At 31.7% G+C, this 15,415-nt stretch overlaps 2 protein-coding genes across 2 annotated transcripts in view; one reads left to right on the forward strand and one right to left on the reverse strand.

The window, feature by feature from the left end:
* LOC139487774 (28 kDa heat- and acid-stable phosphoprotein-like) overlaps positions 1–15,415 on the reverse strand; it is a 327,843-nt gene that overhangs the window by 148,929 nt on the left and 163,499 nt on the right. The gene's annotated exons all lie outside the window — the stretch shown is intronic.
* The window catches only part of LOC139487768 (A disintegrin and metalloproteinase with thrombospondin motifs 3-like), a 43,003-nt gene that overhangs the window by 3,853 nt on the left and 23,735 nt on the right, over positions 1–15,415 (forward strand). Inside the window, exons 3-10 of the mRNA XM_071272841.1 lie at positions 2,049–2,362; positions 3,208–3,310; positions 5,127–5,290; positions 5,819–5,902; positions 9,696–9,837; positions 12,418–12,523; positions 13,867–14,010; positions 15,019–15,151. Coding sequence (XP_071128942.1) covers positions 2,049–2,362; positions 3,208–3,310; positions 5,127–5,290; positions 5,819–5,902; positions 9,696–9,837; positions 12,418–12,523; positions 13,867–14,010; positions 15,019–15,151 — 1,190 coding nt within the window. The remainder of the gene's footprint in view (positions 1–2,048; positions 2,363–3,207; positions 3,311–5,126; positions 5,291–5,818; positions 5,903–9,695; positions 9,838–12,417; positions 12,524–13,866; positions 14,011–15,018; positions 15,152–15,415) is intronic.

The following is a 15,415-nucleotide window of genomic DNA, read 5'->3' on the forward strand; positions in this document are numbered from 1 at the left end:
GGTAGTAAATCTATGTATACATTTTATGCTTTGTTTACAAGAAGCATCCAACAGTTGGTCTCTCCCTGAGGTCTCTCCTAGCTATCTGATATCGTCTAGACAAATTAATGTTTTTTAATATGAGAACTAAAATGCAATTTATTATTTTTATACCTATTTTAAATATTAATATACTGAATAGCACACGTGGGATAGAACTATAGATCAAACTGTATTAACTGCCTCAGAGGTAGTTTAATATTGTATGGTTTAAAATGAAGATAACATTTTTCTGATAAAATGCAAGCATATTTCAAGTTAATACAATTTTGACATGTTTGATTTTATCATATATCCCAAATCTTGTATATCATAGTCATTGCTTTTACTTTATGTTTTATTAAATCCCTATGCACTGTGAAAAATTATTGTTGCATTTAAAATGTATGATTAAAGTTGAGGCAAACATAAGCAGAGCTGACGTTGGTGAATGGGAAATGCCAATCCACTTGCATTGAAAGTCAAATGTTTGACACGTGTTTCTGGTATCCCCATCATCAAATACACTTGGGAACAAAGTTAATAAAAAAAACCTCATCAAAGTTACCGGGTTTATACGCGCGTTTCCTCTAAAATAAAGTGCATAGAACGTTTTTGAATGACAAATACAAATGAACCTGAAAGCCTATTTCTAATGGAGTGAACTTATTTGAAAGTTTTGATATAGTTTTCTAATTTTTATGAAGTAAAATCATTTTCAAGTTTTTAATATGGTTCACTATTTCTCATGTTTTTTTCTAATGTGCTTTGTCTGTATGCCTTTTTGTGTTTTATTGGTACATATGACGTAGCCTTGTAGTTTTTCTGTGTTTTTGTGCTATGGTAAATTTTTGTATTCGTGTCTTTAATTTTTTTTTTCGAATGTGCTTTGACCATATGCCTTTTTGTGCTTCTTAATTACATATTGGTTTGTTTTTATAATGATCAAGATAACAACACAATTTTGACTGTTTTAACTTTTTGGGATTCGAGCGTCACTGATGAGTCTTTTGTAGACGAAACGCGCGTCTGGCGTATATACTAAATTTAGTCCTGGTATCTATGATGAGTTTATTTGTAACCCTATTTGTGACATTTTTACCTATCATGCCCGTTTGTTTAGTTCGTTGTCAATATAATGTAATTTTATGCGACTGTCATACAAGTGAGAGATTGAGCTAGCTATAAAACAAGGTTTGATCCACCGTTTTATACATAAGAAAATACCTGAACCAAGTATAACAGTTGTTATCCATTCGTTTGATGTGTTTGAGCTTTTGATTTTGCCATTTCATAAGGGACTTTCATATTTGAATTTTCCTCGGAGTTCAGCATTTTTGTGATTTTACTTTTTATAAAGTGAAGTCATTTCAAAGTGTTAATATAGTTCACTTTTTCTTATGGAGTGAACTCTTTTCAAAGTTTAAAAATAGTTTAGTATTTCTTATGGAGTGTTTAATAATTGTTCACAATTTTCTTATGGAGTGAACCCAAAGGATAACCGTGGTTTAAAAAAAACATTGCTATTTGTACAGAGGCAATCCACGTTTCTCGCCATTCAACTCAATTGATGAAAACATTTATACTGCCCTTAGTCAGGTGCCTGTTATTCAGTGGTTGTCGTTTATTGGTTTGGTTCATAAGTGTTATTCGTTTCTTGTTTTTTTATATAGATTAGACCGTTAGTTTTCCTGTATGAATTGTTTTGCTCAAGTCATTTTTGGATCCTTTATATCCAAGGCTGGCTACGTGTTTAATACCACACTCTGACCTATAATTGTTTACTTTTTATACATTGTGATTTGTATGGAGAGTTGTCACATCTTCTTATCTGTATTTGTATGAAGTAAACGTGCTCTTGTCCTGGATATAAAAAACAATATTTGCCATGGTTTATTTTACGATAAAGAAAACAATAATATGGTATACCATTCAAACTGAATGGTAAACAATTGAGTTTAATAACGACCAAGTTTAATATTATCCATTTTTCAAACGTTGATAATACATCATACATTACTGTTTTGTAGGATCACTAAGATCTGTATGTTTAGAAGAAGAACAATCTGTGATAATTCCATACATATCAAACAGAAATGGACAATTTGTCAGTGATTTGAATAATTCCACATCATATCAATATTTATACATATCATTTAAATGGAAGACTGGTTTACATACGTTACAATTGCAAAAATCTGTCCAGAGTCTATCAAATATCCATCTTACATGGGACGATGGTAATGAAACACTGTCTTCCAGTTTTCATGATGAATGTTCTTACCAAGGAAACGTAGTTGGGAAAGCTGGTAGTGTAGCGGCTGTTTCAGTCTGTGGTAACTTGGTATGTATGAAGGTTTTATAATCTTAATTTCTATATATGCATACATTATAATTTTGATACACATAATGTTTAAAGCTAAAAACGTTCCTTAATCTTGACAGTAAAATAAAACTTATTCTCTTGTTCTTTCCCTTTTAACAAATGAAGTAGTTGGAGTAAAATAAGTAGGTTTTGTTTTGGTACAGAATGCTCTGATCCCAATTCGTTCTCCAATGATGAAATTTACCGCGATTGTTAATATACGAAAACAAATTAGTGAAAAATTTCCATCAATAGCAGCGAACAAACTGTAAATGTTTTAAAGGAAATATCCAGTGTATACAGTCTTTAGCCTTCTATTATCTTAAGGACGTGATTATAATTCATAAGTCTAAAGTATATGCATTTGTATAATGTGAATGTGTGTGTTAAAAATTTTAACATTGCCATATAATCGGGAGGTTTGTCGAGCCATAAAACCAGGTTCAACCCAACATTATTTTCTAAAAATGTCCTAAACCAAGTCAGGTATAAGCAGTTGTTATCAAATAGTTCATTTCTATGTATGTTGCATTGGCGTTTGTTTTTGTTGCACTTCAGTGTTTTTGTTGTTCCCTTGTTTTCCTCTTATAGTTGATGTGTTTCCTTCGGTTTTAGTTTATTACCCGTTTAATTTTTTATTTTCTCTCAATCGATTTATGACTTTTGAACAGCGGTATACTACTGTTGCCATTATCAATCAATCAGTAGTCTTTCTGTCAACTGCTATCTGTGAACATTTTACCAGTAGCTTTCAAAATATTCGCAACAAGAAAAGTACTGAGGTCTATATATAAAAATCAGATAATCACCTCTTTGTTTTACAGAACGGTTATGTTTTGACAACTGGTTACGAGTTTGTCATAGAGAACTTAGACGATGATTACCACAAAACAGGATTACACAAGTTAACAGCTTGTCGAGTTAAAGGTATGGAACAAACAATTATACGTCAAAAACAAAATAACAAATATTTCTGCTAAATGAATCACAACTGAGTTATTTGTGTTAATGTTTTTAACAATTTGCTTACTTCATATCGTATTTGAACACGAATTTAATAATGTAAAAAATAAAATTACAAAAATACCAAAATCTTAAGAAAATTTAAACGGAATGTCCCTACTCAAATCTAAAGCTCAAACACATCAAACGAATGCATAACCACTGTCAAGTTCCTGACTTGGTACAGGTAAAGTGTTATCTTTCTTTAACACTTAATAATTATTCAAAAAAGATAAGGAGGCCTTTAAAGCAATTATTGGACATACGGATCAAAAAGGTGGATTTCAGGTTATAAATTGAATAGTAAAAACAATTTTTTTATGAAACTTTAATGGCACCCCACCCAAAATGTTGTAAAAATGTTTTCTCGTTTATTCCAATACATGAAAAGAATTAATGTAGATTCATTTTCTTTTGACAAAATGTTTCAATCAATATTATTTAAATTAATGAGCAAAAGAGAAAAAAAAGGTTAAAATGACAACACATAGTAAACACTTTTTGTCAAAAACAATCTCTAGATACTCTCCTTATTAAGCAATATCTGAAAGACAGGACTGCTAAATATAACAACAAATTGATCAGAAAATTTTTCGGAATATTTTCCATTGTTTTCAACTAAAAACATATTTAGTTAATCATTTTGTTTACAAGACATAGCAAAAAAGCTTTTGTGTTTAAAGTTAATATGTATTTGTTTTATTCAAAATGTTGCTGTCTAATCGATCGGGTAATACTTTAAAATAGGGATGTCAAAAGATCTGAAATTTAATACTCGGATACTCGGTCAGGATACTCGAGTACTCGCGAGTACTCGGGTGAAGCTTAAATGTTTATTGAGAAGTTTAGATTTTAGGTGGGAGTTCGTATTTTTTTTTATAATACGACTTGTCCATTTATTGGCAACAACAATATTGGACTTCAGTTACTTGTGCTTATTCGTGTTGTTCAGTCTTACTTTTTCTGAGGTTTTTTTTTTGCGCTATCGTTTGTCTGATCTTTTTTTTAGCCATGCCGTTGTCAGTTTATTTTCGATTTTTGGGTTTGAATGTCGCTCTCACCTATATATTTAAATTGAAAATAAAACAATTAAGGTTCAGTTTCAAATACTCTAGTAATTAAATTGATTTAGATATACATCTCATACCAATTACGTTTACATAGAAATCTTGATTAACAAACAAAGGTAAGTTTTTACGGCTTGTGATGAGTTAATTATTAATTCATGAAAGTGTTGATCGTGTACAAACACCGTTAAAAATGTATCTAATCAGTTGTGTAGGGTTTGACGCAGGTCATTTTGTTCTTGTTAAGAAATATGATCTGGTCAACAATTTCAGACGAAAGACTGTTTGACTTTCTATTTTTGTTTCAATAAATGTATATAAAAAATTCCCTCGGAAGGAAAGGACGTTGCTGGTACTACTATAACAAAAAGTAGCCTCAATATATTATATTTATGTTGTTAATTGATTTTATTTAAGTATTACGAATGGGTTATGAGTGGGAATGTGAAGAGAAATATCTCAAGATGTATAACAGTCAAACGAGTATCCGAGTACTAAATCTGTACTCGAGTACTCGGCCTTTCGATCGAGTACCCAAGTACTCGAGTACTCGTTGCCATCCCTACTTTAAAAGAATATATGAATGCAACTTATAAAAAATGCATAATTTCAAGAAGCAAAAAAAAAGAAACAATAACAAAAAATGAAACTTTGTGCTTTTTATATTTTGACAGATTTCAACTTTATACAGATGAAGACCAATAATAAAAGTCGTCATCGTAGAGACGCTTCAGATTCAAAGAAATACTTAGAAGTGCTCCTAGCTGTTGATCCGTCCGTTGTTCAATTTATTGGAAAGGAAAAAGTAGAAAGCTACGTTTTAACCATTATGAATATTGTAAGTCTGAAATGATAAATGATAATATATGATGATTTTGTAAATATTATTTTAATTATAGAAATATTTAAAACAGTCTTTTATAAAGGTATATATATACTTGTTCCAAAATGCCGATAATTAAACATTAATATTTTGATTTTGTTTTTTAATAGTCAATGTTGAGTTTGGCATCTAAAAACAGGGGGGTGAATCTTCCTTTTTTTAAGATATACTCCAAAATATCAATGTCGATTTACTGGTTACTTTAGGATGAACTTTAAACGATCAAATGCCATAAAGCTGACTTGTTTTAAGAACTTTGGAATGAAAAGCGTTTGGGTAAACAATGTTTCACGGACCGCAAAGTGGCTTGACCAAGTTTTAGACACTGCAAAATATATTTAATTTCTGAACATCAATACAGTAAACTTTGACTTTCAGGTTAAACTGGTGTATTTATTTTGTCCTTCCGGTCTGGTGTGTAAACATGCTCCATTTTGTCCTTCCGGTATCTCTGGTGTGAACATGCTCCATTTTTTCTTTCAGGTTAATCGGGTATATAAGCATGATACACTGGAAACCGACATAGAAGTTGTTACCACAAATATTTTTCTAATGACCAATACTGATGTAAGTACTATGGATATTTTTCTGGTGCAAATGTAAGAAAAACAGATATTTTCCTTTTCACTTATTCTATTCTAACATCAATAGTGTATTCACTGTAAATGCTTTTATGAGAAATCCCTAAGTTATATTATTACAAGTTTTGATATAAGTATCATAAATATGTGCGGTCAAAAGGAAGAACGACGTAAAGACAAACAACCAGATCATCAAGGTATACGAACTCATAGAAAATCTGGAAGCTTATTTCAGGTGCTACTGACAGAAATATTTTACTCATTGCTATTTATTTTAGTGTTTACATGGACATACACGAGATTGCAATAACACACACACTGTATCGAGATTAATACTGCATTTAATGAATTATTTCAGCAAATTGCACGTCAAATACAAACAAATGGTACATGCTAAATCGTTTAGCATTTAAGTGAAACAAAAATATTGAATCAATTAGTTTGATAGCATATCAATTTGTCTAATAACTTACGTCATTATTGATATGCTTCATAAACTAAAGATTATTATTGAAGTTAACGAATATTGTGATTTACATAGATGGTTTGCTTTGGTGCAAAGTACTTCTGTATGAAACGGGTAATAATTCAAGTACATGAAAAGAAGCGTAATGGGAGTTCTGGCTAAAATAAATAACACGCATTTTATAATACGCAGTAAGTTACGGATGCTTTGGAACTAATTCATTCTGGTTGTTTGTACATAGTAACTACGTAACACTGTGTCTGTATAAGAATTCTATCATTTTGATTCGAAGACAACACTTTCTTCTTGCTTAAAGGGATTTTGTTTTACGTCCAATAAAACTAAAAACATTCATGACCTGCGTGCCTTCAATGACAGGCTATCACAATGTGTAAGCATATTTAAAGCGAAACAAAAGCAAGCTTGATTCAACTCATAATTGTTTATTATGTGTGTGTTGTTGCGTAGTCTTCGGTTTTCTATATTAAGTCTTGTGTACTGGTGTTTTTCCTTCTCGTCTTTTTTCGTTTTGTTTTTTGTGAAGAACCACACTGAATGAAAACATAAAAGAAAATATACTGAAGATGATATTATCAAAATGCTGGACTTTTGATCGACAATTGTATTTGTTGAGTTTGGAGGATTTATATTTCAACAGACCGTCGGTATTCCAATGGGTACTAATTGTGCACCCCTACTGGCCGATTTGTTTTTGTACTCGTATGAAGCAGAATTCATTCAGAACCTTCTAAAAGACAAAAAGAAAAAACACCTTGCGAAATTCTTTAATTTTTCTTTCCGATATAATGATGATGTTCTTTCATTGAATAACCCATATTTAAGCCAATACTTACATCTCATCTATCCCAGTGAGCTTGAAATTAAGGATACTACTGATACTAGAAGTACTGCTTCATACATTGATCTTTACCTCAATATTGACACAGATGGACGACTTCACACGAAAATCTATGATAAACGGGACGATTTCAACATCCCAATTATCAATTTCCCATTTCTCAGCAGTAACATACCCTCTGTCCCTTCGTATGGTGTTTACATATCTCAATACGTTATTGTCGTGCTTGTTCACACTATACGGACGTCATATACAGGAATGTGCTCCTTATGCAGAAACTGCTCCAACAAAGTTGAGAAAGACAGATTAAAAATGACACCATCACGAATTGGTTGATCCTAACTAAGGACATTTTTACCATGTGTTAGATTGTGGTTTGTCATTACGTCGTCTGATCTTTTAATAACCAATCGTGACTTATTCCCAATTGTGAATGTTTTGCTGAGTGTGAATTCGCATTGCTATAAGACGTTTCACGGTACTTTTCTATGAATTTAGTTTTGATGTTATATTTGTTATCCTAATCGGATTTTGTCAAATGTCTTAAGGTTTGTAGTAGTAAATCTTATTATTTTTCTGTTATATTCGTGTGTTATAGTAAAGATAATTAATCACCCTGTTCGTTTATTAGATTTTAGTTTGATTCAATGAAGTTTATACGATATATTTGGTTGACAGTTTGATTCAAAAGAAACACCGATATAGCTAGATAATACAATGAATTATCTAATTACTACCACAATTTGATATTAATTAGTATTGTAATTTTCATTGTTATTAATAAATGTAATATCAGTATCACAAATCTAGTTATATCTTATTTTTGGGAATTTGTTTTAGAAATTTAAATGAGACGTCACTTTGTGCGTTGATGGCTTTGGCTAACTCGGCTGTGTATTTTTTATGTGCTGGTTTAGGTTGTTTTATGTAATGTATCCGTTCTTTCTGTTTAACATGTACATCTATTATAAAGTCATTTTATAAAAGGAGTAGGTTCAGTAAGACCCCTTTTTGCCCCCAAAATATAGCAGTTTTACAAAATTGTTAAAATGTAAACCTTTAGTTATTTATTGGACAGTAGAATGCTTCTGCTACATAAATATGGGCTGTTTTTGACAATACAATGCACATATATCCGTTACTAGCACCATTAAGTCATGCTAAATTACTGAAATCCTCATAATTCTAGCAATTTAGTTAAATTTTAGACGGTTTTCGTGTAAAACGAAAGTGGCCGCATTCGTGTTCATCCTTAATATTGAAATGTAAGTTGTATTTTATGATAATACATAACATATATAAAGGTTGAGGATGAACACGGATGCGGCCACTTTCAATTTTACCAAAAACCATCTGAAAAGTGACATTTTTCGGCATATTAGGTAGATTTGTCATATTTGAGCTTGAATCGGATCGTTTTTAATGACTAAATATGTTAAAATCTTTCACATAAACTAATTAATTCAAATAAAATAGACCCTTAATTATTAAAAAGTGGTCAAAATCTTTCGTCAGATGAACCTGAAATTTGAGGCCAAAATCGGTCCTTACCGGACCTACTCCTTTACTGTTTGCGAAAGTATGAATTATACTTAATAATAAGGATGTTCTTATCCCAGGCAGAAAACCCTAGCCGTATTGGGCACAAATTTTTGGAACTTTTGATCCTCAGTGCTCTTCAAATTTGTACTTGTTTTGGCTTTTGAACTTTTTTTATCTGATCGTCACTGGTTAGTCTTGTGTGGACTAAACGCGCGTCTGGCGTATTGAATTAAAACCTGGTACCTTTTGTTATTCGTGTGTTTCTCTGTCCTATATGTTCTCCCATTTATTTGTTTTGTAGTCCTGTCATGTAATGTTGTCATTTTAATGTTATATTTAACATTTCCATAAAATCTGGAGGTTTGGCATGCCATAAAACCAGGTTCAACCCACCTTTATTTTCTTAAAATGTCCTCTACCAAGACAGAAAAATGGCCATTGTTATATTATAGTTCGTTTCTGTATGTGTTATATTTTAATGTTGTGTTTCTGTAGTGTTTCTGTTGTGTCGCTGTTCTCCTCTTATATTTGATGCGTTTCCCTCAGTTTAAGTTTGTAATCTGGATTTGGTTTTTTTTCTCAATCGATTTAATAAATTCGAACAGAAGTATATTACTTTTGCCTTTATTTGTCATTTGAAAGTTTTCGACTTGTGAGTTTGAATATTCTGACGGTATTTTCCGCCACTCTTTTTAATGTACTAGAGATCACTTTGAGTAAAAATCAATATTAAGGTTTTATTATATTTTGTCATTGCAAACAATAATAATGCGATATTTTGAAGCGAACCTGAATCTGAGTCCTATTTGTTTTGTTGGTAAGTTTGATTTATAATCAAATTGCTATTCATTCATTCAAACTGTAAGAATATTATTTTATACTATCATTTGTATGTATACATACCTTTAACAGGTAAAAGCTGTATATGTGAAGAACGATGCTAGGCTTACTGTGGACAGATTCTGTGCGTACATGGCATCGCATCCCCGGTACGCTGTAGGATCTAAACACGATATCTCTGTAATGATAACAAGAAATGCCATTGGCCCGGCAGGTAAATACATGTATTGCCATTATTCATGGCAAATTATACTTTTTGTTTATCATTAGTTCATTCTGTAAGTAAATACAGATCGAAATGTGTAAAAATATATAAGCGTAATTAACTTATTAAGGAACTGAAAATAACAATGACAAATCCGAACATTTCAAATTGAAAGGGTATTTTTTATAACGTGCTATGTATTAGTATTCACAAATAACTTGCGAATCGTCTCTATGTGAATTTAATGGAAAGTCTTGCATAATCATATGAGCTTATGGTTCGATTACTGTTTCTTTTGTCACGCAGTTCGTCGCAGACCTTCGTATAGAGGTAACTATTATACATATCTTTTCTGTTCGCTTATAAATTTAGTTTTGAAATAGATTATTATTGAAAACCCAATTCAAAGATCGGAAGGAATGTTAGCTTTTTATTATTTTGACTAATATTTAATTTGAAAAATATGTAATTGAATAAAGTCACCTTATTCCCTTATTTGATTCATCAATTGTCATTTATATAGATTTTATATGAATCATTTTTCATTTAAATTCTTATCATCATATGCTTAAATGCGGCCAGTCTAATTCCTTGTAGAATAACCTTGTAAAGTTATCTTCAAAGAAACGCTATGCATATAGTGCCTTGTCTGCGATACAGGCCAATTTTAGCGTCATTTTCTATATATCAACTTCACAGCGAGGAAAAATTAATCATTCTTTTGTTTATGAAGATGTCATGTTACTCAGAATCTTTGCATTCACATACAGTGTTATGTATCTATTCATATATATATATATTTGTCTAAATAACAACACAACAATGTAAGATTTGTAAATTTGTGGAAGCAAATTTTTGTTCTTTCCTGGCCGGAATTTGAACTCATGCTACTACGATATTGTGGCACCAAATCGCCTTGCACTTTGCTTGTCACGCTAGACCACACGACCACCTATGCTCGACAGAAATCAAGCTTTCGGTGGCCGGGTGTTACCTTTCCTCGTCAGTTTTTATCTAGCGTCGTAACACAGTACATGATATATAAGGCATGAAGATGAAATATTACAGATCAGATTAATTATCCATCGTAGAAGATATTACAAATAAATGTAGGATGCAGTCACAGGAATAAGTTAATTATAAGTACGTCTGAACCAGTAACAACTCTGAGACCGATGTTATCCATCGGATGACCAGTGATTGTGGTAGAAGGTTGTAAACACATTCTGTAGATATAATTCGTAAGACAATGTAAGATCTGTAAATTTGCGGAAGCAAATTATTGTTCTTCCCTCGCCGGGATTCGAACTCATTCTACTGAAATATTGTGGCACCAAATCGCCTTGCACAATGCCAGGCGCGCTAGACTACTCGACCACCTAGGCTCGACACAAATGAAGCTTTTGGTGACCGTTGGTACTTTTCCTCGTCAGTTTATATATATAGAACACTAAAGAATAATCTGTGTCCACATACTTTTTAAAGCCCCAAAAACAATCCAATTATATTAAACTGCAGTACCTGCTTTTAACACTACTTAGAATTTAGATTTATTGTTTTGATCACAGGGTATATGGGATCATTCACTGCCCATGAACCCTGAAGAGGTGAACACTAAAATTGCATGGTTAGACGGTACATTTCAGATCATTTCACTCTAATGACATATACAGAAATGTTTGACCTATGTATGCATAGTAACGAAAAGCCAATTTAGTTATAAGCTAAGAGAAGGATGTATTCGAAAAATTCCGACAAAGTTTTGACTGTAATGACATCCATTCAAGTTATATAGGCATATACATATATATATTTTCGATATAAAGCTATGTGCGGAATAAAGTTGGTGTCAAAACAAAATGTGTGTAGCAAAAATATACCATATTCACTATAGTCTTTAATATTTTATACTTTTATATTTGAAAACAATAGTTTAGTTTCATTTGAAAACTTAAATTTATTGAGTACAATTAAATCGAATTTGCACCAACTAATATCCAAACTGATATACATTGTATAATAAAAAATACTTAATCAGTAGTAGCATTTACAGATATACACTTTAATGTCCTAAATGTATGTAAGAGTCTGTAATGTGCTGTCAGATGTGTTGACTCAGTATCAAGGAACGTTCCAAAGTTTCAAATACCAAAATTAACATTTTACAACGAGTATTTTTTTATCTAATTTTCCAGTTAGAATTAATTAAAATTAAAACAAATACATAGGTCATCAATGAATGAATATCTGTGTGATTTTGACATCGATGTAAATCTTACTTAGATAGGAATTTGTCTTATCAAATTTTTTTAAATATTTTTTTGTGAATAAATTGCATTCGATAGTATAATTAATCTTCGTTTCTCATTGTCTCAAGGTCTAATTATACTGATAATATCTAGGTTACTATGTCTCATGCAAATTACTGTTTAATGTTCAAGATGAATCAGTTTTAGTTAATGCCTTCTCAAAGCTTAAAGAAATTATAGACATATATCACAAAAACACTTAAACCCTTTAATGTTCAATTAATGACTAACAAATTGTCTAGGAAAGTGTGTTAAGTATACTATGATGAACCAATTGTAGGATATGCACCAATAACAGGGATGTGTAACCCAACTCGGAGCTGTGCTCTCATCAAAGACGAAGGTTTTACGTCAGCTTTCATAGTTGCTCACGAAATAGCTCACGTGTAAGTAATTATTTGTTATGAGGAAAAAAGTTTTGTCAATAAAAATACGTTTATTATAAAAAAAAAATATAAGATTAAAATGATCGTATACATCTAGGCAAACATTCATAACAGTACATTTATCGTTTAAGGTGTTAAAAGTTGATGCCAAGTACATAATATTCATTAAAATTTACACCCAAACAATTTTACAAATAAAACGCCCTGAAAGACATTTGGCATTGATAAAAAGAAAACCATCAAATATATTCAGATGTGCGTTTCGTCTGCAGTGGTGCTCAAACTAAAACAGTTATAAGAAATATTCAGTGTTGTTTGGTTACGCCTCTGAAAAATGTCTTTATTGTCTTGATCTACCGTTATCAAGAACGATAAAACTAAAATATTTGAAAGCCAGTGAAGTGCTTATATTTTAACACGTTGGAAGCTATATGAACTTAAAATGCATCTTTCAATAGTATATTTAGATATAGGAAGATGTGGTATGAGTGCAAATGAGACAACTCTCCATCAAAGTCATGAAAATGAAACTTGGGAAGAACAAACTATACCCCTGCCTTTACAAAGCAATCGAAACAAGCTTAGTGTATTGTGCGGGATATATTTTACTTCGTAAATACATTTTATAATTATTGTTAACATGGGTTCGTAGATAAGTAATTATATAATGACTTACTTACGTCAAAACATGTTCTTTTCATACGCGAAATACATTATAAGGCATAATATCCTAGGGTCCGTACTTACATTGGCAGCACGACAGGCGGTTGTGAATCAGAAACTTCTTACCCTTCCGAGTACATGAGATCACCCCTGTTTATAATGAAATTCGTTTTGCTTAGTCTTTAGTTTTGTAAGTCGTATTTTATCCACAGTTCGATTTTTTTGGAATGGCTTTGTCAGTTTGTTTTCGACTTATGAGTGTGAATGTCCTTTTGTGATCTTTCGTCTCTCTTTAATAAACTTCAGAGCATTTATTATTAGTAGCTAAATCTTACTGTTATCTCTGATGAGTTACTTAAGTCGCAAGCTGAATTTTACTATTTACTTATATTAAAGACATATAGATTATACCACTGTATCGAGTGTGATGATATCACCTTATTTTATCATGTAAGTAAGCTAATTAGGTATACCGGCCAATAATTTCATTTAAACCTACAACAATTATTCGGAAACACTCGTGTTGTGTTTAAATTTCCGCGAAACGGTTTAGCCAGTATTTTTTTTAAATCGGAATCGAAGCCTACCATTGCTCTGCAGAAAAGGTGAATTAAAGTATAGTAGAATGATGTATTATTGTAAAGCCTATACATAACAGTTATATTAAACTCATTTATTAGAATAGGTGTTTATCATGATGGTCACGGAAACGATTGCGGCGGACGAGAATTCCAATACAGTATGATGGCATCTATGGTACAATCAACGCTGCATCACTACTGGTGGTCACGGTGTAGTAATGATAGAATTAAACAAGCTATGCCGTATGTATTTTATCTTGCATGCAAAAGATTATTTCACATGCGATCATGATGCAGCTGTTTATTTAAGGCATATCGAAACTGTGTTCCCTCTGACACCTTGCATTATTACATTGAAGGCCATATTATCCACGTGTTTAATTTCACTACAACTGCTACGGAATGTTTTATTTGTTATTTTAACTCCCAAACTGCACTAAATAAGTCAACCAAATTGAACCAATGAAGGATCATGTGTTTAGACTTACTTTACAGTTGCTTACCAAAATCAGCGTTAAATCTTCTAGCAGATGTATCAACGGAGAAGAAAATGCGTCTATATCATAAAATGCCAGAAATTGAATTATTTAAAGTAGCAATAACTGATACTAACAATATTTCGAAGCTTGTCTTTCCAATAAGAAATTTTAACAAAAATATGAATAACCTTTGACAGGGAAAGAAAATAACTTAAAAGTTACTATGTTGAAGAAACTTCGTCGACAATCTGTATTATCGCCATCAAATTCCCTCGAAATGTTTTTCTCATTAAAAAACACATACTAGTATATATTTTCCATCTGACGAAAATATAATCCTGGCCTTCTTTCGTACACTATGACTTACTACGGCATTATACTAGATTTTAACTTGTTATACCAGTGCTATGAACGGAACAATATAAATATCTATATTTGCAACAGTATTAATATCGTTTACAATTTGATAAATAATCAGTGCTCGAGTGGTGGTCTAAGTAGAAAAACTGATGTTTTACTAGCTTGTCAACACCGATGTTGTGTGTTCGACTACAATCTAAAGTAAACAATACAAATTAACCGGGAGTTGGTGGTTCTATCCGGGTACTCCGTCTTCGTCCACCAATAAAACTTGACCGCAACGAAACTGCACAATAAACCTGACAGTGGCATTTAACACCAACCAATCAACCAATACATCAATCGATTTATGAATCACCACATCATATATTTTTAAACCAAGCAGAAAACAATAAATATTTCTTTTCTGCAGATATTTGACTTGCATGAACAACAATCCATTAGAGGACCCATTGAAAGGTGTAAGTGACCCTCTTGGAAAGGCATTTAATCTAGATGATCAATGCAGATATGAGTTTGGTGCCAATCATATATCATGCAGATCGGTAAGTTGAGCTATTTCTTCACTCTATATACCCATACTTATTGAATTCTCAAGACAAAATGAATCCGCTGACCCCTTATATATTCAGTAAAAATGATTCATTTTATATTTAAATGTGGTTTGATGTTGTATAAATGTATACAATACAGTTACATGCAGGTAATGAACATCCAAAATACCGACTAAGTACGTTTATTTTACGTCTAAATTAAAGGTATACTACTTCTCAAATATCCTTTTTTTCTTTACAATCAAATATTCTGTT

This window comes from Mytilus edulis, chromosome 9, assembly GCF_963676685.1.
Source record: "Mytilus edulis chromosome 9, xbMytEdul2.2, whole genome shotgun sequence".
Lineage (NCBI taxonomy): Eukaryota > Metazoa > Mollusca > Bivalvia > Mytilida > Mytilidae > Mytilus > Mytilus edulis.